We start from the raw sequence: 23,076 nt of genomic DNA on the forward strand, positions 1-23,076 counted from the left end.
CTTGAACGAGCTCAGCGTGAATCCGATATCACTTGAACCGAGCCGCCTGAGTCTCCGGTTTTATTTCCCTCGCTCCCCCTTTATAAGCTCATCAGCTACGAGATGCTGGAATTGGTGGTGATGAGCAATGGAATAAGGAACAGCGCGTAAAATTTTGATGACGTGTGCCTCGAAAAGCCCGCAGCCAGCGCACAAACATACAACCAACCCTGGAGAAGGCAGCATCTGTCCGTTCGACTCAGAAAGTACAGGGTCTGAAACATCCTGGCAAGTACGAGGCCCAGTCTTAGGCTGAATATGAAACATCTCTGCTGCTATTCTTAGACATGAACGGGGTGCTGCTGCTAAATATAACCAGATAGTTTTGTGCCTGGCTTTCTATTTTTACACGAGCTGAGGCCTTCCTGTGCTGCTGTGGTCTTTTCTTAGACTGTTATGTAATAAATAAATCTTAAGGCATGAAGCAGTAATGCAGTCAGACCCAGAATGAAGTCTCCTCCATCATCCAATCAAGGCTGAGAAATGTGCGCTCTGATGAAAAGAATGAGAGGCAGATTTAAGAGGTTTGGATGCAGGGTGTGTTGTAGGTTTTTCCGTGAAGCACCGTGCCGGTTTGTGCAAAAACAGGACTAATGTGTGCAGGAATCTAGACAGAGTTAAACAGCCCAAAGGACAGTTTGTCAGCTCGCTGTTAGCTCGGATGGTTGACGGGGAGGTGAAGGTAACGAGTCAGTCTTCGGGGAGATATGTCATCCTGAGTATGCAGAAGTAGCAACATTAAAGAGGAAAAAAAACCCAGCTTTTCAGCATTGAAATTGAAAGTGCCTTGGGACACTAAACGCTCACTGCTCGTTCTCGTATAGTGAGAAACAAGCCAGCAGAGCCTCTCTGCATCTGTGATGTCGCACAGATGTACGGCTCCATCAAGACTCAACCGGCAACAACGGAGAATGGAAATGTGACAGCACCACGGAGGATTTTCTAGAGACGTGGCTCCGTTTCAGAGCTTATATAATCTTTACACAGATCAGCGTAAACGCCTGGATGCACATTTTTAACAAAGTCAATGTGAATGGGAAATACTGTCAACAAAGCCGCATGAGCCACGGGATTTTTTATTTTTATCTGACACATTGGGCAGAGGTTTGTGAAACCTGAGCTGGCTTTTTAAGCACTTAAAATCACTAGTGGATTTCTGCATGGGCCTCAAGCTCCAGTTTAAAGTTTCTAAATTTCTTAGATATACTATGTAGACAAAAGTATGTGAATCATTATGCCAACACCTTAATGACGTCTCATTGTGAACACACACTGTGAAGGCTTTCCACAACATGTTGGAGTGTTTCTGTGGGAATTTGTGCCCATTCATGCAGTAGAGCATTTGTGAGGTCACACACTGATGTTGGACCAAAAGGCCTGGCTCACAGTCTCCATTCCAGTTCATCCCAAAGGTGTTGGATGGGGTTGAGGTCAGGACTCTGTGTGGGCCAGTCAAGTTCTTCTATCAAATGACTATTTGCAAAGTGAGAGGGACGTCAGTATTGCCAAATGAACTGAAAATCAAGATGTAAAGTTTCGCTTCCAAACTTCTTTTAGCATCTTTTAGGTTCTCTTAGGCCAAGATTTGAGTCTCCAGACTGCAGCAGACAAGCTCAGATGCTAATTCTACCTAATTGCCTGAAGTAGGAACTAAAGACACAGGTGTTTGTCTCAGGAGCTGGTGGACCAAAACAGAACTAAATCAAAAGTGAATGTTGGACAGTCCTTACACCACTGGGGTGCTCATGTTGCTCTGCCTCTGCTAGACAATTTGGTGAGCCAATGACATGTCCAACTAAATTATCTGTAGCTGTGCTGAGTGGGTGGGCTTAAATCGGACTAACTAGAAGTTACTAATTTAGGCCTTAAATGATTCAGGTTGATCAGAAGTTGCTATGCTTATCATTTATTGAAAACTATTTGTACAACAGGCTTGGATTGGATCTTCAGTTCTTGTTCTTGAACAACTTTTTACAGAATAAGTAAATAAATAAACTTCAGTCAGCTACAGAATGAGGATTTGCCTTCATCACTGATGTGCATACTGGCTTATTTCACATGCAAAAAGTATGTTATCTGTACCAGATGCAACCCTAATAGAAACTCTCACACTCTCGCGCTCTCGTGTGTCCTGAATATAATGTCGTTGGGTCAGCGTTGCTGTCTGTTGATAATTGTAAAAATATCCGGATACATTTGTAGCTTAGTGTGTCAACCCCACACAATCAAAGAGCTTCTTTCTGTCCTCAGCCAACATGCAGTCCTCACTAGGCACAGCATTTGTGGGATAAACAGACCAGAAAGTTCAGCCTGATGTCGCGACACATTTTAAATCAGCGCTCTGACTTTTTCACCAACAGAGAAGCTGTCATTTTCTTGCTCTCACCTTGCTCTCATTATGTCTTGTTCACACCTGCTGTTGAGAGTCTTTCTCTTGCAGACAAAGCAGGATGAGGGAAAAGCTCATACACCTTAAAGTACAGTCAGGTTGCAGCTCTGCTGACAGGCTCACATCCAACTGCATAACCAAATCGTAGGAAAGATTTTTCCACAGACGGCCGACTTTTCCAGGCCTCAGTCGTCTGACCTCCAGACTGGACAGAACGAGTGTGAGACGTCCTCAGGTGACCAACACAACCCACCACGCGCACCCGGACATAAAACATCAACGTCATCTTTACACTCTCGTCCTGATGGAAAATACAGACGGTACAGATCAAAAAGACTGATAGTGTTGTGGCAAATTCCACGTTATGCCTAAACATGTGTGGCATGTGCAGGATGAGACGAACAAGTCAGCAAATAAATGATTAATGGTCAATTTACTGGTGGGCCTCTGAAATATTGAGAGAGAGCTCAGCCATGAAATGCAATGTAAATGGATCTATTTATAGTGTAGCAGAGGAAGTCACGCGGAACAAGCTAGTCGGGGTGCCTTGTTCATATAGCTTTTAGAGGCAAATGACAGGGGAGAAGCACACGCACGCACACACATAATTGCATGTAAAGCCACTTTTCATTGACATTAAACTTTCAGACATACGCACAGCAAGAATAGCAATAAATAATTTCCACATTGAGAAATGATGGAAATCCCCAGCTCAAGTCCCTCGTCCTCTGTAGCCCCCCGTGCCCATTAACCACCACCACCACCACCACCACCACCCCATCCCTCCCACTGTGTCTCATGGGATTGTTTGGCAGGGTGTTTGGAAGGGAAGTGACACATTAAAACCCCCTTTTTATTAATTCTGAGAGGAGGGAGGGTCCGGCAGGGTGTCACAGCAGCTGGTGGGAGCAGTGAGGCTTTGTGATGTGCATTCTGATATCAAGCAGGACGAATAACTTCACATAAAACCCCAAATCCTCTGCCAACAGTAACCGGGGGAAGACCGAGCTGGTTGTCTGCAACCATTATTGCAAATGGTTAGTAAATACTGCAAATTGCTCTTTTTCTTTGTTTGATTAACAGTCAAAAACAGTCACATTTACGAGGCTGGTACCAACAAAATAGTTGTGGATCAATGTTATGGCGATCAACTAAGTGATTAACAGATCAGTTTTGTATGTCGCTCCGTCATTGGTTCCAGCGTTATAATCACACTGATTAAAAAACCTCACTGGCTGATCACTAATTAAATATTCAGGGTAATTCCAGCCTGCTTTATCGGATGTCACTCACTGTAGCCATAAAAACTGTTACTGTATGGCTCCCTGATGCAGAAGTGTTGGGCTCCACTGCCATCTAGTGCATACTGAGTTGAGGTGCATGAGTTTGTGCGTCTTTTAGGATGATTTACTGCATACACGTTTGTTTTTTGGGATATACACATACAATTTTTTTTTGTCTTTCTTTTCTTCATCTTCTTCTTCTTCATCTTCTACTTTAACTTTTACAAAAACCTCCTGAATCTCACTGGAAACACTAAGTCCAGCACATCTGGTGGGTGAGTGCGGTCGTGTCTTGTCCATATCCTCATCATGTCAAAACAGTAACACGGCCTTTCCTAAATTGTTGCCGCAGAGTTGAAGGAACACAATGGCTCATTAAGTATCATTACATGTTGTAATTAAGATTAATTAAACCACCCATTGAATCAGATTTGCACTTACAAATCTTGTTACATTCATTTATTCTTGTGTTGCTGTCTCGAATTGTCTGTCTGTGTTGGCTATTTATAAACATAAAAGTTATTAATTAGTTAACTACTGCACAGCCAGTTTTCTGCCAAAGTTCACACATAAGACAGACAGACTACACCAGTTTCATCCAGTTTGATGGTCCTTTGCACTCGTTTATTCTGTCTCTTTTTAAATCTGCTTTTTTTTGTTCTTTTAACAGATCCTAAATCCATCGGCTGCTCTGCAGAAATGAAGCCAAAACGCTTCTGTCACCTTCAGCAGCCCTGCCAAAAAATGTACCGATTGCATGAAAACAGGTTAGGGGTTCACTAAGGTTGCGGGGGAAATGAAACGGGGGAAAATACTGCAATCTGCACCTGCAGAGTTCTGAGCAGATAAAATAAATCCTAATCAGCATGTTCGTGACTCAAAATAACAGGACAGCAGCGTGGTAATCAGTCGAGTGAGATAAGCCTCCTGTATGGGAGCAGCCCACCTGGCCCCCGATGATAGTGCAGGACTACAAAAACTGATGCCAGACACACTTTTCGCACCCAAGTGGTCCAGACACACAGACGAGATGAGAGGCCTCTGGCTGCTGCTGGCGCTTGTGGCTGCGGCCAAAGCCGAGAAGGTTTTCACTGGGTGAGTTAACGTGTGCACGGGACAAAAAGACACGTTCACTGTGGCTTTATTCGTGTTGATATTCCTGGCGTAGCCTTCGGTGTGACTAATTCAGCACGGTGCTTTTACTGGTGTGACAAGCGACACCGCAAACAGCACTCCGCCAGTCCGAAAACAGAGAAATAAACCAAAACTTGTGCTGGTTGACTTTGGGTGTAAACTTTGCAGCTCTGTAGAAACTGAATGAGAAAGTGTGTGATGGTGTTAACGGTAAAACAGAAGTTTGTTGGTGGAATTATAAAGTTAATTCTCTCACCGAATAATCAGCTATTATACCAGGATACACAAAAAATTTAAAGCAAGCACTTTCAGAGTTCACTGACTCACTTCAGTCTCGTTGAGAAAAAGGATTTAAATGGACAAAAAAAGGACATAAATCAAAGGATTTAGAGACTAACATTACATCCCTCCTATTCCGCATGCTAAATAACAAGCTGAAGAAGTACATTGGTGTTCAATGAGCCGGACACAGCGAGGCCTCATCTTTAGAGAAAGATTAAATCATAATTCCACTCGTATTTCAGAGAGTGATGTGACCGTCACTGGTCTCCTCTGTACGATTTATTGTTTGTCATATTGGTAAGCAGCAAATTAAAATCTTCCTCTGCTGCTGCCGACCTCATTGTACTGCAGATTGTCATGACTAAAAGAGCAATTAAAAACATAAAATGTTAATAAAAATGTTCAAGAGATGAATTTCTTCCAGAGATCAGGTCATCAGGGTCAACGCACAGTCTGAGGAACAGATCCAACTCCTGCAGACTCTGGAGACTCAACAGGACTGGGAGGTGCACATGTGCACACACACACACACACACACACAATACAGCACCTTCAAGTGTTTGTGTTTTCCAGTCTAATCTGTGATTTCTCGCTGTCGACCTGATCCCAGCTCGACTTCTGGCTCCATCCGGTCTCCACTGAGCTCCCGGTCGACATCCGAGTTCCCCGCTTCAGTTTGGGCTTCATGACGGAGTTCCTCCGTGTCCACAGCATCCCCCACTCTGTCCTGATCAACAACCTGCAGGCATGTAATCCTCCAGTCCATGGTGGTCACACTGGGTTTTAATTAGATTTTGAAAATGAAACGATGGTGAATTTCAATTCTCTTGCATGTCACATTCAGGAGCTCCTCGATGAGGAGAAAGCCGAGATGGAGGTGAACCAGAGGAAGGAGCGCGGCACCAAGAGCTTCAACTTTGGAGCCTATCATCCACTGGAGTCTGTAGGCTAATAACAACAAACATATAAATAACTTGTGACCCCTTCTGCACTGCTGTTTTTCCTCCTGTGTTTTTTTATTGGTGGGATTGTTGTCAGATCATCTAATCTAATGTCAGTAAGGATCTTTCCACACCTGAAGTGTTTCTCTTTAGCCTCACACGTGTCTGAGTTGTAACACTTGGCTTGTCTCCCTTGCAGATCTACAGCTGGATGGACACTCTGGTGGCTGAGCACCCTAACCTGATCACCAAGCAGGAAATTGGGAAATCGTATGAGAACAGGCCCATGTATGTTCTTAAGGTAGGATAAAACCTTTTGTCTACAGTGTTATGTCATCACACTTATAACCTTTCCAGCTTCTCATTCCGTCGACTTTGTGTTCAGTTCAGCACAGGAGGATACAACCGCCCTGCGATCTGGATCGACACAGGTATCCACTCCAGAGAATGGGTGTCCCAGGCTACTGGAGTGTGGACAGCCAACAAGGTAATCTGACTGATTGAACTGAAGTGTGTTAGACCTCCACCTGATAACAGGATGCATATGAAAGTCTGAGTCTGATAAATATTGTCTGATGTGAGGATTTCCTGTTCTGCTTTGTGTCTTTTTTCTTTGTAAATGGAGTATCTAACCCTGCAGACATCACATATCTTGGGTTATATCTTGGGTCTGGGTTGAAAACTGAAACTGACACACGTAGTAAATGTGATAGATTGCTTCCTTTTTTTGAGGAGCCAAATAATTTCTACAGAACGACTGTCTTGTGTTCTTGCTCAGATTGCCACTGACTATGGTACCGATGCCTCCCTGACCTCCCTGCTGAACACCATGGACATTTACATGCTGATCCTGGCCAACCCTGACGGCTATGTCTACACCCACACCAATGTATGTCACTCTTCACTGGAAACCTTTGCTTTTAGTTCCTGTTTTACCTCGTCGATGTTGTTTCCATGTTGTAAGGTTGATATTTAAGAGGCAAAGAGGAGCCTTGGCAAATTGTTGCTGAAGACCAGACATCTGAACCATATTTTCTTTTGTCTCGAGGGACTGTCTGGAAGGTCTCCCTCTACACAACATCCACGTGCAGTGCATATCCCTAAAAACAAGTGAAAATGCCCACATTTGCAGTCATTTTACCGGGTTGACTGTGTTAACTGTGTCATGCACAGGACCGTATGTGGCGCAAGACTCGCTCCCATAACCCAGGATCTGCGTGCCGTGGAGTCGATCCCAACAGGAACTGGGACGCAGGCTTCGGTGGTCAGTACAGACAAAGACAGTAAACGCTTCCCATGAGCTCTGTTTTTGTTGTTTATTTAGCAGTTTTGTTTTGTTTTTTTTGGAGTGACGTGAAGGGTCAGTTTTACACAATCTGCTTTCATTTTCTTTTCTCCCTCCAGGCCCCGGGGCCAGTAAATACCCCTGCTCTGATGCCTTCCACGGCCCCTCGCCTCACTCTGAGATTGAGGTGAAGAACGTGGTGAATCTGATCAGGAGCCATGGCAATTTCAAGTCCTTCATCTCCGTCCACGCCTACTCCCAGCTGCTCATGTACCCTTATGGCTACTCCTGTGGCAAGGTGCCCGATCAGCCTGAACTGGTAAGAAAGAAGAGAAGAAGTGTGGAAGTTGTGAGAAGGCTCGTGGTAAATTAAATCTGACACCTTCTTCCACTATCTCATGAAACTGTGGCTGCAAAGTACGTCTCAGGCAGGCGAGTCAAATCGGAGAGGCAGATAAATTTTCTTTCTATATAGTGTGTCTGTATTTTCAGGGAGACGAGGGATTCGGCTGTTCTAACCTGATCTGAATTGCCTCCTTCAATAACTTTAATGACTAAAAGGAAAAAAAAAAAGAAGCAATACCCTGTCTTTGGACCGCAGACTACTTCACCAGCCTTAGCTGGGCAACACGGGAATATAGTTTCTTACCTAATTAAAGTTTTATAGTTTCAAATTGGAATAAGGAGGATTGACGAATCAATTAAAAACTCACTACTACATGTCACAAATGGACTCCTCAAACTCAGCCAGTGATCCTCTTTTTTTTCTTTTTTTGCAATAATGCTTTAAGTTTATGAACTGAAAAACTGGACCTTAGGTGCTCATATCTAACAAAGCACTCTGGGATGAATTTGTGGTTTTAGGCCATAGAAATGAACCTGGCTGATACGTAAACTCTGCTAGAAGACGTGTATAAAGTTGCTGTATTATTCACCACTCCCCTTCATATTTTTCCCCCTGTAGCCTTTTTGTTCTGCCCCATTGTTATCTGTTCACCATACCTAATGACAACTCTGTGTCCTGTTTTTGTTGTTGTTCCCTAAAGGACTCTGTTGGTAGAGCAGCAGTGCAGAAACTCACTTCCCTGTATGGTACCAGATACAAGGTTGGAAGCATCTGCAACATCATCTGTGAGTTTTCCCTTCCCACAAATTCAAATTCACCTCAAAGTTGCAAACATGACCAGCTGCTGAAATTTGTGTGTTGTGTGACATACAAAGACTCAGAAGGAAAGTTTGTAAATGTAGTAGGCACAGTATATGATTAAATTGCATTTCCCTTAAAATACAATTGAGGTTAGCACTACACTTATAGCTAAAATTACAGATAATAGCTACTAATATTGATACATCACACAATATTGGCTTATTATTGTTGACATATTGGTATCTGCATATACAGTGAAAAAAGATATTACATACAGTAGGATTCCAGTATATATCTTTGACAAATTTATAGAATTATTAGGGAAAATGTTTCTCTGTTTATTTAAAACATTGAATACCAGTTGATCTATTGTTATTGGATTTTTAAAACTCAGATTTTGTTACCAGCATCACTTAGTAGAGCTGCTGCTGACAATATTGGGGCTGTTGCTGTCACGTCCTCCCCACTTCCTCTTCCCCTCAGATCAAGCCAGTGGCGGCAGCATTGACTGGGCTTACGACCTGGGCATCAAATACTCCTACGCCTTCGAGCTGAGGGACACTGGTCGCTATGGTTTCATCCTGCCCTCCAATCAGATCATCCCCACCGCCTCCGAGACGTGGCTGGCTCTGAAACACATCATGGAATACGTCCGCGACCATCCTTATTGATGATGGTCAGCTCGCAGAATAACTTTTTCATGAGTGTATGCTGATGACACTTGACTTCTGTACTGATCAATAAAGTAAAGAATACCTTGTTTGTCTGTGTTTCAGCACTCATTTTTGTCTTTCTGTGTTTTACACATAAGGTTGACCTCTGGACTTAAGGGTTGGGCAGAGAAGTTGGGCGGTCATACATGACTTGTAGTTGTTTTTTTGTTTTGTTTTTTAATTTTTCATCTAAAAGGACAAAATTCTCTAGCCATTTAAATATTCCATGGAAAAATTCAATTCAATTCAGCTTTATTTACAAAGCACTTTAAAAACAACAGTGCTGTACACATGTTTAGAAATAAAAACAAATTAAAAGGCAATAAGGGATATAAGAAGATAAAATCAATAAAAACAATAAAACAATAAGAAACCATAGAAAACAAAAAAGCCAACATCTCACAGAGTTAAAAGCCAAAGAGAAGAAATGCGTTTTAAGAGAGGATTTAAAAACTGGAAGTGAGTCTGCCTGCCTAATCTTCAAAGGCAGCTCAAAAATTGAGAGACATTTAATTTCAGTTATTACATCAGTACTGTTACTTGCTCAGACTTTTGGTTCAAGAAAGTGCTAAACTCTTTTTTGACCTAATCTTAAAACAAACCTCGACCTGTACTTCATATTCTACATTTACATTAGGGAACTGACTTTATAGGCTTAGATATCAACATTTCTGTAGATTTATATTTAAAAATGTCTGCAATTAGTTACAGAAGTCCAAACCGCAGTTTGTTAAATATTCAGGAATATGATTTGAAGCTGCAATTAGGAATTACAATTATGTAGACAACATTTTAGACAAAAGCTGAAAAGGGTGTAAACCTCTGAACGCTTCCATTTTCCCGCCTCTCAATTTCCTGTCTTCTTTGGTCACGTAGCAACTTTAACCGCAAGTCAGATTAAAATGGGATATCTGAGACAAATTGACATTGAAAACTTCAAGTCCTGGAAAGGGAAACAAGTTATCGGTCCGTTCATGCGATTCAATTGTATAATTGGTACAAATGGCTCTGGTAAGTTAACTGAACTTTTACAGTCAACAGTTCAAGCTCTTAAGTTAACGGTACCTCTGGTTGTCAGTGCTACTAGCTTAACATCAACTACTTTAAGCTAGCTAGCTTTCTCTTTGCTAGCTAGCTTAGTATTCCTCTTTGCTATTTCGATACATTTTTCATCTTTCTTTATAAAAAGCTGAACTGTAGATCACAGAGTATAATGTTGGAATTAATTAAGACTATAAACCATCAATCATTCTTTCTTGTATATATATAATATCTCAGGTGACGGGTTAACACTTAATGTGACAATGCTAGCGGTTATATTTAGATTGGCTTAATGTTAGCTGACTCAAGGCAACGCCTAAAACCCATTAATTAATTAAGAGGTAATCAGAAATATGCTGAGGATGTTAAGTTTCATCACACCAGGCAAGTCCAATGTAATGGACGCCTTGAGTTTTGTCCTGGGGGAGCGGGCTGCCTCTCTACGGGTCAAGCACCTCAGGGACCTGATATATGGCGCCCACATCGGTCAGCCGGTGTCCGACACAGCCCGCGTCACCATGCGGTATTGCGACGACGAGGACCAAGAGACCGTCTTCTGCCGGAGCATCTTAGGTCAGTTTAATGAGATTCCGAGTCGGTATTAATTATAGCTTTACGTTCAAGCTTGTTTCAAATGAGGGTAGGCGAAAATAAATAAAGTTGTCGGAAAAACCCCCTGTGTACCCTGTTTCCAGTAGCGTTAGGCCATCCATGTGTTTGTTATGGCCCTGGCTGATTCCTAACCTCAATCATAGCAATACAGTCATAAGAATTAAATAACATCGCTGATGCTGGCTTGTAGTGTGTTTGTAATAGTCAATTTAAAAAAAAAATTAAAAAACGTGATGTTTTTGTGTTCATTAAGACTTTTGCCAGCCTTGGGACACCTTTTCCCAAGTGAAAACAAGGACAGGAATTTTATTCTTAAAATTTTGAGATATCAGCTGCTGTCATAACTACTACCATTCATTGTTTTTTTTTTGTTTTTGTTTTTTTTAGGTGACTCTTCTGATTATTGCATCAATGGTAGATGTGTCACTCAGGCGAAATACACAGAGGAGCTGCAGAAGATTGGCATTGTGACCAAAGCTCGAAACTGTCTGGTGTTCCAGGTAACACTCAAAACAGTCTGTCTATGCTGGACGTTGGAGATAGGTGTCTGATACTATGATCAGAGGTATATATACCCATGTTTTTATGCTGTGGAGAACGGAGGTCGACCAATAGCAGGAAAAAGCTGCACATTCTTTTAATAGTTTATCTGTAACAGGGATATGTAGGTAGTTACTATAAAATTGTCCTGCAGTGATGAGCACTGATGAGTTATTACAGTGGCTCAAAGTAATAATATCTTACAGACAAGTCTGTTACTCTTTGCGCTGCACACCAGGGGGCAGTGGAGTCCATAGCTTTGAAGGACCCAAAGGAGAGGACCAAGATGTTTGAGTTCATCAGTCAGTCCAGAGAGTATGCTGCAGACTATGACAGGAAGAAAGAGGCCCTGCTAAGGGCCAAAGAGGACACACAGTTTAACTTCAACAAGAAGAAATCTGCTATTGCTGAGAGGAAACAGATGTCCCAGGAAAAAATTGAGGTAATTTCACACAAAAATAGGAATGTTGTCCTTCTCTCTACCCACCTACAGTTCAGCCCAGTCCCCCAAGTCACAGCACAGTTCCTGTTACTCAACCTGCACCTACCTTCATAATATCCACAGACAAAGGAAGCATCTGGATGGGAATCGAAGTCTTTAACTTTCTTTTTGAAAACATAAAAATAACAACAACAAAAAAAAGTTAGCCACAAAAATCTAAACTTTTCATGGAATTACCTCTTTTCGCTTTTGATTTATGTTACATGCTGGCTGTCTGTTTTGTTACATTATGAGGAGTAAAAACCTGGCTGTCATAAACAGAGGTAAGAGCAGGTAACCTGTGGGGTTAACAGCACACTTTTGGACAACCGTTCTCATTCTCAAGTCATTGACAGTGTTGGATTTGCTTGCTTCATGTAGGTAGTGAGAGATCAGCACAATTAAGTTTTGTATCAACTGAACTGTAGTGGCCGTGATTTTTCTTAAATTTTCTTTTGCGTCGGATTACTGTTCCTCTCACCTTCCACTTTTCCAGGCCCAGAGGTACCAAGCACTGGTAGATGACCTTCACCAAAACACCCTGAAGCTGAGCCTGGCTGAGCTCTACCATAATGAGAGCAGCATCAGCGCCCTCAGCGACACACTGAGGGAGAAGCAGCAGACTGCAGCTGCTAAGAACGATCAACTGGTAAATGGAGAGCAGATGGTCAAAACTTGCAAGAAGGAACATGGACGCCTTAACAGAGAGCAGCTGCTTATAGAGAAGGAAATCCGGTGTGTGGATGTCTGTGTGTGTTTAGTTTCTAGGGGCAGTTTTAGTGCAATGTGGAACAGTAGATTTGCTTTACTTTGCTTTTCATCTTTGGGATTAAACATCATGATTTCAAAACTGTAAATATAAGAACGATCATACAAGTATGAACCAGTATATCAGAAAAATACAATAAATTATGGCTAATGGTGCAGGTCTCATGGAACTGACATATAATATAACTACATAGATTGTCTTGACCTGCAAGTTGGCCGTTAACTAGAATTAACCTCCTCTCACTCTTTCACTCAGTGCCCAGGAGCAGATCTACTCCCAGTGTCGATCTCAGTACATCAAAGGCAAGGTAAACACCTCCCATCACAAGAAGAAGGCTGAGGAGGTCCGTGATGCCCTGAGGAAAAGTCAGAAGTTGATGGCTATTAAAGAACAGGAGCTGGCAGAGGGACAGCAGGAGGTCACTGAGCTAAAGACAACCTGGAGTAACTATGAGAAACAGGCACAGGAAATGGGAGCCTCCCGGGGGAGAGACATCGAACTGGATGAGGATCAGGTGAGTGTATGTCAAACAATGCCACTTCCTTTTTCTGTCAAAGTCAGTGTTCATCCTAAATTTGGTTGCCTAACTGCTGATACGTATTAATCATGAGTGATAACAAAGAGAGATTATTGCAACCTCTATGTGTTTTTGCATGTTTTTTTGCTGCAGGTAGTGCGATACAAAGAGCTGAAGAAGCTGGCTCACAAGCAGGGGGCCATCCTCAGCCAGCAGGCAGAGAAAATGCACTGGGAGGTGAGAGCGGACTACGAGAAGATTGCTTTTGACCATCGCAGAAGAAAGGAAGTGGAGGTACTGTCAGCGACACATGACTGAATTTGTGATTGATGTGTCCTTAATCTTAACTCTAACCTGCCGTAAGTGATTTCTTGGTTGGCAGGAGAAATAAGTTGTGGACACAACACGGACATATCATCACCTTTTAACCCTCCTGTTATGTAATTGACCCGTAACATAACAGGAGGGTTAAGTTGATAATGCAAACCTGTTCCAGAGCAACATTAGCATTCAGTTGGAGTCAGGTATCTCTGTTGTAGGCCTCCATCAGGAACAACCAGACTCAGCTGGAGGATTTGACAAGCAGGGCAGAGAAGCTAGAGGAGTACACCAAGAACTGCAAGTATGTCATGTGCACATTGTATTCCACATGGCTGTACAATGTGATGCCAGCCAGAAGAAAACTTCTGTTCCTGAGTGTCAGGGAGGTGTTGAATGATCCATGGTTATTTAGTAGTGACAAATTATATACTTCAGAAATCGGATGTAAAATGACAGAAGAAAACTGAGCATATACTGTTACTGTATGTTTCAGCTCAGCCCTTGAAGAGTACCGTCAGCGGGAGGAGTGTCTCAGTGTGGAGCTGGAGCAGGGCCGTCAGCGCAGTGAAGAGGTGAACCGGGAGCTGGGCCAGGTGCTGGAGGAGCTGGGGAATGCCCGTCTGGACACCCAGGAGAGCAAACGGCAGCTGAAGCGCAAAGAACTGCTAGAGAAGCTCCACAGACTCTACCCTGAAACTGTGGTAAAGTGACAGACAGGCATAATGAGAAGAGATAACTGAAAGATGGCTGTAGGCATGAAACATCTAGCAGAGCTATGATAACTCTCTACTATAAGCACTTATGAAAGGTAAACTCGAGGCTCAGCAACCAGAAAACACTAACAATGTGTGTTTGTTTGTCTGTATATAAATGATTAGACATTGATTAGACGTTTAAGTTATTGGCTGGACGTTCCTGCTCCTAGCAGCAGGATCAGAACCCTGGAGAGCACCACTGTGTTCAGTCCTGAGAGTAACATCATTCTCATGCTAAATTTAGATTCCTGGAAGGTGATAATAAATCCCCTCATATAAGCCCTACAAATCAAAAGATATCTTTCTCCAGCATCAAGCATCAGTTAAATACATTGCAGCTATCAGCCATTTGACTGCATGGTCATTTCTAATTTACAAATCTATTACTTCTTAAACTTCCTTGTCTGTGTTAATATACATATTGAGACTTATTTCTTGTGCTGCTCATAATGTTTGGGTGTATAATATGTTAATTTAAGGTGAGAACATGTGAACCATATAAATGTCATTAATCCATCCACCAGCTTTTCACTTCTGCAAGAATTTTTCTTATTTTTTTTTCATTCATTTTCTTTCCCAGTATGGTCGTCTGTCTGACCTGTGCAGTCCCATCCATCAGAAGTACCAGCTGGCAGTCACCAAGGTGTTCGGCCGCTACATTAAAGCCATTGTGGTGGCCTCGGAGAAGGTGGCCCGTGACTGTATCCGTTTCATCAAGGAGGAGCGAGCTGAGCCTGAGACCTTTCTTCCCATTGACTACTTGGATGTGCGTTGTAACTAATGGAAGCCATGACTTTTTTTGATGTTAAAAATGCAAAATAGAAAAGAAGGTGGCATTGTTTCAATAATAAACATCACTGCTATGTGCCCAGGTGAGTCCTCTGAATGAGCGACTGAGGGAGGTGCCCGGTGCCAAGATGGTTGTCGATGTTGTTCAGGTTAACAGTGCCAAAGATGCCACCCACCTCAGGAAAGTGGTGCAGTTTGTCTGTGGCAATGCCTTAGTGTGTGAAACCATCAAAGAAGCAAGGAGTGTGGCCTTTGACCGGCAGGAACGTAATAAGGTAAACGTGGCCCTCGGCCCAGCTGCTGGAGTCTGGATCAACTAATTCTATCAAAGCACAAGACACTGCTTTGGTTCACTCACACCATGTTGCAGTTAAGTGTCATCTTACACGGCCTGTTCCATTTTTTTTACGTTGACAATAAGTTGAATTACAAATTGAAATATTAATATGACTCACTTAAAATTATTCCCACTTAAGGATCCAAGCATGAAGGTGACTTGTACATCAGTAATTTAAGATGCTCAAAGACCTGTATGCTCTCCAGGCTCCATAGCTCCAACCACATTATCTAACACAGTCAGCAGAGCTAACTGCAGTCATTACTGGTCCTAAGCATGCTACAATGAAGCTATGAAATGCTTATCCATAGTAAATTAAATGCAACAAAATAAAATATTATTTACTATTAACTATTTTTTATATATTAACTATTTTGCTGTCCCTATATCAACTACATTGTCAAATTACAAGGAGTAGGCTTTGTTGAGAGAGGTCACCTAGAGCTACCTGAAATGTTTTCTAATTTAAAGTAAAATTCTGTCCTTCACCGACTGAAATCAGTTTGCATTGTTTTGGGTAAATCCATAGTGTAAGTAACAATGTACAGTGTTACCTAAAAGAGGCCACACTAACAGTCTTGCTGGCCCATCTAATGCTACCAGACTCCTGAACTGGCTGGTTGACTGTCATCCTTCACTGTCAGCAGACATGTCATCAGATGTGTTTTCTGCAGACAGTATCTCTGGACGGGACGCTATTTGCAAAGTCCGGTGTAATCTCTGGAGGTTCCAGTGACCTGCGGACCAAAGCCCGTTGCTGGGACGAGAAGGCCATGATGCGACTGAAGGAACGCAAGGCCCATCTGACAGCAGAGCTGCGCGTGAGTCAACACACAAAATGTCAAATATGTTGGAAAACAATACAACATGAACATGAAGCCTTGACCAAAGGAAGGAATTTTAAGTCTTCATTTCTTTTGAGGAATTTCCTGCATTATATATGCTTTTACTTTTTACATCATGTCTTGTTATATACATACTGTATATTTATTCCTGAATAACTTTGTTAAGGGTCGCACAAATGGGATGAAATTACAATTGAAGACTGAAACGTTTATTTGTCATTTCACTTTGAACTCTCTGTTTTTGTCCTGTGACAGGACTTAATGAGGCTCAAACGGAAAGAGTCAGACCTGAAACAGATCGTTGCTCAGGCTGAGGGGGCAAGGATCCGCCTCAAGTACTCCAAAGCTGAGCTGGAAAACTTTCGGAAGAAAAGCATCCTTAAATGCCAAGCGGTAGGGCCACAGAACTTTGACTGTAATATGATAACTTTGTTCTGTGACGCTATTATTCGGATTCTAAAGCATATGGACTTACAGAGATATTTTGTGCCATGTCATAAATGAATTAACAGTTCACAGTCTCACGGTATTTAACTCTGTCTTGTCAGGATATTTCTCGTATGCAGAGTGAGTTGGCAAACCTGGACTCTGAGATCCAGATGCAACAGGTGAGTGTGGAGACAAAGGATGCAGAGATGAGGAACATCAGAGGACAGATTGACCAGGTACTGCCATGTCTGCACACTGGCTTATATATATTTTCACTTTTTATTTTCACTGTTTCAGTTATTTGACTGAGTTGAAGTAAATAAAATCTGACTCGTGAATCACTACATGTACATGGGTTTACAGTTACAGGGCCTGAGACCTTCGGTGGGTGGTTACATTATCTTAACAGTTTAAATGTGCTGTGTATTTAGATGGAGGACTTGGTGTTTTCTGACTTCTGTGCTGAAATCGGTGTGGACAGCATCAGGGAGTATGAGCAGGAGCATCTGAAGCAGCAGGCAGAGCTTGACAAGAAGCGGTAAGACAGTCACACCAGTTTCTTCTTGGCTGAGGATGAGTTATTTTGTGCGCTAAACTTAACCAGCCAAATCTGTGATGAAAACATTAAAAACTCAAACTTAAATGATTAGTCATCTTTGACAACCAAGAAAAACATGAGAAATTATTTTAAATGACACTGTTTTACAGTAAACAATGCAATCTCAGTATGCCTCTAATCACCAAATATTCCTAAAGTAAAAGGTTCACTATTTTTTTATTTGTCCATCTGAGAATTTCCAGTAAGGATGCCTAATGAGATCCTTTTTTCTTCTTTTATTTATCTTTTTAGTTATTCACTTTCTTTAAGAATCATTGTTGCTATAATCAGTGTCTTAGAATTCATTTATACTTTTGGCCATGATGTAATTGTTCCATTTTAACAAAGTTAAGCGAATACTTCTCCTGCTTATATTCACTTGTATCGTCCGTTTACATAACTTCAGGTTCGAAATTCTCGAGAGTCGTGTGTAATTGTACGATTTTTGTTTGCGCTACTATCACGGTTTGTTCACATGTTAACCTAAACGCCTTGATATGTCCGTTCCTTTCAGGCTGGAGTTTGAGAGTCACTGTGCTCAGTTGAATGCACGGCTGGAGTACGAACAAAACCAACTGGAGCAGCAGAAGAAGAAGCTCCACAAAATGGAGGAAACTATCGAGAAGGAAGAAAGAATCGTGGCTGAGAAGAGGAAGGTAATCAACTGAGGCATTTGTTCAGTGTCAACTTTGGTAATATAATGTGGGTATAACGTATCCAGAGTGACAGGTTTAGATGCTAACAAACACAGAAAATGTTTATTACTTGTTTAACCTCGGAGTATTGATTTCTTCCATATGAGATTAAAGAATAAGCTTACCTGGACACACTGTGGCTGATGCCAAATGAAACCTTTGAACTATCGTGGCTCTTTTTTTTCCTTTTTGGCCTGATGTTTCCACTTCCTGTCAGGATGAAGAGATGCTACTGGCGGCGGTGGAGGAGGGTCAGAACAAACTGCTGGAGCTGAAGAATCAACTGCTCTCTAAGAAGAGCCAGGTGGCCGCTGCCAAAGCTGAGATGGACCAGAAAACCAAGAGCGTCCAAGAGATCAACAGGTAACACCATCACTATGACTGTTACTGTGCTGTTTCGCTGTTACTGCCCGCACTGCTACTAGCTGGTGCTGCTGTTACAGAGGGCTTCGCCTGTACAAACTGCTAGGCAAAGTTGCCTCCAATAGCCTGTCATTTGTTGTCTGTGTTTTAAACATACACTCAGTGTCTAAATATGAATAAAAAGGTCACACCACACATATTATGACTGCTAACTTGATTGGCGGGCCTCTTAACACACTATATTAAAAAAAAACTAAGGTATTAATACTTTCTGATTCATGGTTGTTTTCATATGTAGTATTTGTGAGATAAGTTGTTAAACAGGACTGTTGTCAGTTGTGATCTGTTGTGACATTTTGAGGACCTTGAAGTCAGAATTAAAAACAGTATTTTTTTTTTAAGACTGTCTAACAATAAAATCCACTTTTTTCTCTCTTCTTCTCACAGAGAGTTGGTGAAGCTTCAGCGGGAGGTGATGAGTGCAGAGACGGCCTTGGAGCAAAAACGCTTGGCCAGACACAACTTGCTGCTGGCCTGCAAGATCCAGAGTCTGCCCATCACTCTGCTGTCAGGGAGCCTGAATGAAATCAGCGAAGTCCAGGTGGGGCATAAAGAAGTACAGATTTCTCTTTTGACAGTTGACTGTTCTTTGTCTCTTCTGAGTAACCATTTCAACATCATCCTTATATGAGCTCAGATGATCACATTTTAAAAGAATAAAGTAATAAAAGAAGTTCCTCATATTAGAACAGTGAAGACTGAGAGCCCCTGCTGAATTTTGAGAAACCAAAGAAATGAAATGACTTGAAGCACTTTTGATGATTGATTCTTCTGGTGTGTGCAGCTGGACACAGAAACTGACGCACTTCAGCCACCACAGACATGATGACGATGTGACACCAGACTCTGAACTATTTACTGTTATAAATAAAATCGTTGTAATGAAAGATTATTGATTTTGGTCAAAGGCAGTCTTGTATCATGATGTTGTTAGATTTAGTAAGATGTTCAAAAATCACGTTCAAAACTTAATATCAGCCAACAAATCTGTAAATGAATTTTTAAAGACACTTATGCTTTTCTACCTTATACTGTATAATTTTTTGAATATGTGGAATTTTTTTGGCAATTGAGTTGCCATTTCAGCACCAGCCTAATATGAGCTCAATTTATCACATTTTAAAAGAAGAAAGCAATAAAAGGAGCTGTAAAGCTTCACATTAGAGTAATGAAGACTGAGAACCCCTGCTGAATTACTAAAGTAGTGAAAATGACTTGAAGCACTTTTGATGACTGATTCTTCTTGTGTGTGTGCAGCTGGACACAGAATCTGAAAGTACTTATGCCACCATGGACATCTACGAGAGAGAGGCACAGTTCATCGTAGACTACTCTAGCCTGGAGGCAGAACTCGGGGTGAGAAACAAAGCCTCATTTTTGCCCTAATTTACTCTTAGGGTTGTTTATTATATTTATATTCATGTTCATTTGCATGACTACAGAGTCTGCAAGCAGAAGAGGAGGCAGTGGCCTACTTGGAAAGGCTGAAGGAGTCACTATCCTCCATAGAGGAGGTGCTGCATCGCACTGCAGCCCCCAACCTGAAAGCTCTGGAGAAGATGAGGGAAGTTAAGGACAAGTTACAGGGAGTGACAGAAGGTATTTTGTTGTTCAAATTTTCCATTTCAAACTGAAACTCTTGATGGATGGACTAGATCTGCTGTAATTTCTGCATAAATTTAAAATTACATTCATTCTCTGTCATTAATAAATGTTTAAGAGTCTTTGTTCTTCAGCTTTTTATTCCCACGTGGGATTTCTACATGCACTAACTAAAATATGTGAACTGCTGATTCAACTTTGTTTGCTTCGTTAGCATTTGATGTCAGCACCAGGGCAGCCAGGAAATGCAGTCAGGAGTTTGAACAAGTCAAGTCCCAGCGCTTCCATCTCTTCAGCCAGTGCTTTGAACATGTGTGTGTTGTAATCGATCAGATCTATAAAAGAATGTGCAGGAACAACAGCGCCCAGGTGAAGCTACAGAGCCTCGACCACAGAAACACACTCACATGATTTATTATTTTAATGTGTTTATCTGCACTGAGTTTTTCCTCCCTCATGGTTTTAAAAGACAAGATGTCTTAAATGACAAGAGCCAGTAAATGAAACTAAAATTGACTGCTGTATGTGCCTCAGGCCATCCTGAGTGCAGAGAATCCAGATGAGCCGTACCTCGGCGGCATCAACTACCACTGCGTGGCTCCGGGGAAACGTTTCATGTCCATGGACAATCTGTCAGGTGGAGAAAAGGCCATCGCTGCCCTGGCTCTGCTGTTTGCCATCCACAGGTAACACTGAGCTCGCTGTGAAACACTGAAACAGATGACATTACATCATTTTATAATAAGTTGGATTATAACAGTTGAGGTTACCAACATTAAGATCAATGAATCAGTCAGAGTAAGAAAAATAGCACGAAATGAATATCGCACCAGATAATGAGCAAAATAAATCTAATAATGTATCTTTGAGGACACATTTAATTGCTACCATCTTATTTCCCAAAATCATGTAATGAAATCAGTGCTTGTAAACATTAATATAGTGGGACAGATGGCTAATTACCCCCCACACACACACACGCACGCATGCACACACACAGCTATAAAATCAAAACTCAAAGTTAATAAAGAATCTGCAGTTAAACCATAGCTGTTGACACCACGAAGCTAGTTTTTTTTCTACAGAGGAACAACAGTTTAACTTGTAACAATCTTGAGTTTTTAAACTGATGAATGGACTGATAAACAGAGTCTTGGATCCACTTGTCTATAACATCATCAATTTTAAGATTAATCAGATTAAATACAAGGGATGAGCGGATGTCAATTTGTTGGCGGTCGATTGTAACGTCAACTGTACATTTTGCATTTTGTAAAAAGTGAGCTAAGGTTCCTTTACACAAACCTGACAGCAGGTCACACGTTGGCTTTAATGGCTGTGACAGCTGACCCTCACTCCTGTTGAATCCTGCTCACTGTGTCTGTGCTGTTTGACAAAGTTGTGTGTCTGGGTCATTTCTCTCAGCTTCTGCCCTGCTCCCTTCTTCATTTTGGACGAGGTGGACGCAGCTCTGGACAACTCTAACATTGGCAAGGCAAGACTTCAGCTGCATTAAGGGTTTAAAAGTTAGATCTACACAAGTACTGAATCAGTGAATTTTAATTTGTCAGTCAGATGCCTCTTTTGCTCGACTTGCTTGGGAATGTTCCTTTTTGGTTTTCTGTTCAGCCTTTCTTTGTCTCCTTGTGATAAACAGCATCTGTTTGATATCCTTCAGTGCTGCTGTGTTTGTGTCGTGCTGAAGATGATAACCGCAGTAGCTTCAGGCAATGTTGCCATGATGATCAGCTAATAATCCCACCTTTTTTGGGGTACTATGTACAGTGGAAAACAAAGGTAGCTGGTACCCAAATTTGGAAATGATTTGATTTCATGCACTCCAATATGAGGTTTTTCTGCTTTGTCTCTTTTATATCATTAGAAACTGAATAGGTTTGGGTTTTGGACTATTGGTTGTGTAAAATGGGACATTACCTGAAGCATCAGGGAAAGTGATGCTGTTTTAGACATTTTGTGGACATTTCATACCCTAAAATCAATTGTATTAACTGATTAATCAGTTAATACAAAAATGAACAGATAACAGATTGATGTATCCTAAGAATAACTGTTTTATTGCAGCCCTAATCTCTCATAATCAGTTCTTTTCAAAACAATTAGATTTACCTGTGCATTATTATCCGATTTAATTTTTATGGCTTGTATTCGTGCATACCTTTGTGTGGATGTTTTGTTTGTCTCCAGGTGACCAGTTACATCCGAGAAGAGTCCAGGGAAAACATACAGATCATCGTCATCTCACTGAAGGAGGAGTTTTTCTCAAAGTCTGACGCTTTGCTGGGAGTTTACTCAGATGTAATGAACTTTTATATCGTGTTGCAAGTCGTAGAAGACGTCTTTATTTCTGTCGTGACAAAGCAGTCACTATGGTGTTTTCCTCTTTACAGTTTGATGAAGGCATGTTCAGCCGCATTCTGACCCTGGACCTGCGACCGTACCCTCTGGTTGAAGAAAACAATGAGAAACAGGGGCACAAGGAGAAGATGGGACTTGTGTAGCCTGGACTCACCTGCAACATGCCTCTTCAGGTGTGACTGTAGGATTTTTGTTTGCGTGAGTGTTTCTCTCTGTTCTGATCTTTTGACCAGGTGTACATCCAAAGTACTTGCCTTAACGAAATTATGGTTTCTGTGTTCCATTTTAGGCTCCTTTACTGTTTTTTTTTTTATTACGAAAAAAGTGTGTGTTGGGGTGGCGGTTATTGGATGTGGTTTCTCGTCCTCAGGTATTTAGCATTTGACTGGATTAGTGAAGCAGTTCAGCGTTCTGTGTTCTGTGTTCATATCTACTTGTATGTAAAAATTCTTTCAAATTTGGTCAATAATAAGACCCACAAAGAAGTTCTGAAATAGAGCAGTGCTCCTCCTGACGTGGTTAGATCACAGTTACAGTCGTGTTAAAAAGAATACTGTTCAGGTGGTTCTTGTTAATTCTCTGGAAGCTTCCATATTATTCACAGGTGATGAATCTTTGTATGTTACTAACTTGTTTTTATTTGTTACTTTTCAGTGTGATTTGTGTTCTGCAATTCTGTACTGTTCTCTACTTGAATTCTTTCCATTAAATCTACAGATTTCTGGAGATCTGT

At 41.5% G+C, this 23,076-nt stretch overlaps 2 protein-coding genes and 1 long non-coding RNA gene across 3 annotated transcripts; 2 read left to right on the forward strand and 1 right to left on the reverse strand.

The window, feature by feature from the left end:
- Positions 1 to 4,401: 4,401 nt before the first annotated feature.
- cpa4 (carboxypeptidase A4) lies at positions 4,402 to 9,262 on the forward strand. The gene is made up of 11 exons (XM_046395496.1): positions 4,402 to 4,806; positions 5,552 to 5,633; positions 5,738 to 5,872; positions 5,972 to 6,070; positions 6,268 to 6,369; positions 6,454 to 6,555; positions 6,847 to 6,957; positions 7,242 to 7,332; positions 7,473 to 7,672; positions 8,400 to 8,484; positions 8,984 to 9,262. Exons 1-11 carry the CDS (start codon positions 4,643 to 4,645, stop codon positions 9,169 to 9,171), a joined length of 1,359 nt encoding a protein of 452 aa, XP_046251452.1. The 5' UTR covers positions 4,402 to 4,642; the 3' UTR covers positions 9,172 to 9,262.
- LOC124062599 lies at positions 7,538 to 9,493 on the reverse strand. The gene is made up of 3 exons (XR_006843953.1): positions 9,257 to 9,493; positions 8,905 to 9,129; positions 7,538 to 7,669 (listed from the first exon to the last, which is right to left on the reverse strand). It is a non-coding gene; the product is annotated as an uncharacterized LOC124062599 (long non-coding RNA).
- Positions 9,494 to 10,044: 551 nt separating this feature from the next.
- smc1b (structural maintenance of chromosomes 1B) lies at positions 10,045 to 23,069 on the forward strand. Its single transcript, XM_046395498.1, has 25 exons — positions 10,045 to 10,224; positions 10,639 to 10,827; positions 11,254 to 11,366; positions 11,645 to 11,848; positions 12,384 to 12,622; positions 12,912 to 13,170; positions 13,327 to 13,467; positions 13,713 to 13,795; positions 13,988 to 14,195; positions 14,830 to 15,015; positions 15,122 to 15,313; positions 16,050 to 16,226; positions 16,473 to 16,613; positions 16,769 to 16,885; positions 17,081 to 17,187; positions 17,762 to 17,903; positions 18,160 to 18,305; positions 18,753 to 18,906; positions 19,623 to 19,721; positions 19,808 to 19,964; positions 20,182 to 20,336; positions 20,502 to 20,653; positions 21,393 to 21,462; positions 22,173 to 22,283; positions 22,376 to 23,069. Exons 1-25 carry the CDS (start codon positions 10,116 to 10,118, stop codon positions 22,484 to 22,486), a joined length of 3,762 nt encoding a protein of 1,253 aa, XP_046251454.1. The 5' UTR covers positions 10,045 to 10,115; the 3' UTR covers positions 22,487 to 23,069.
- The last annotated feature ends 7 nt before the right edge of the window (positions 23,070 to 23,076 follow it).

Source organism: Scatophagus argus, chromosome 7, assembly GCF_020382885.2.
Source record: "Scatophagus argus isolate fScaArg1 chromosome 7, fScaArg1.pri, whole genome shotgun sequence".
NCBI lineage: Eukaryota > Metazoa > Chordata > Actinopteri > Scatophagidae > Scatophagus > Scatophagus argus.

Bases quoted from the DNA above. Each gene is read 5' to 3' on its own strand.
- smc1b (XM_046395498.1), top strand. From the start codon at position 10,116: ATGGGATATCTGAGACAAATTGACATTGAAAACTTCAAGTCCTGGAAA. The intron at 15,016-15,121 runs GTGCGTTGTAAC...CTATGTGCCCAG, and splicing joins TTCCCATTGACTACTTGGAT to GTGAGTCCTCTGAATGAGCG. The intron at 15,314-16,049 runs GTAAACGTGGCC...TGTTTTCTGCAG, and splicing joins ACCGGCAGGAACGTAATAAG to ACAGTATCTCTGGACGGGAC.
- cpa4 (XM_046395496.1), top strand. From the start codon at position 4,643: ATGGGAGCAGCCCACCTGGCCCCCGATGATAGTGCAGGACTACAAAAA. The intron at 6,071-6,267 runs GTAGGCTAATAA...TCTCCCTTGCAG, and splicing joins CCTATCATCCACTGGAGTCT to ATCTACAGCTGGATGGACAC. The intron at 7,333-7,472 runs GTCAGTACAGAC...TTCTCCCTCCAG, and splicing joins CTGGGACGCAGGCTTCGGTG to GCCCCGGGGCCAGTAAATAC.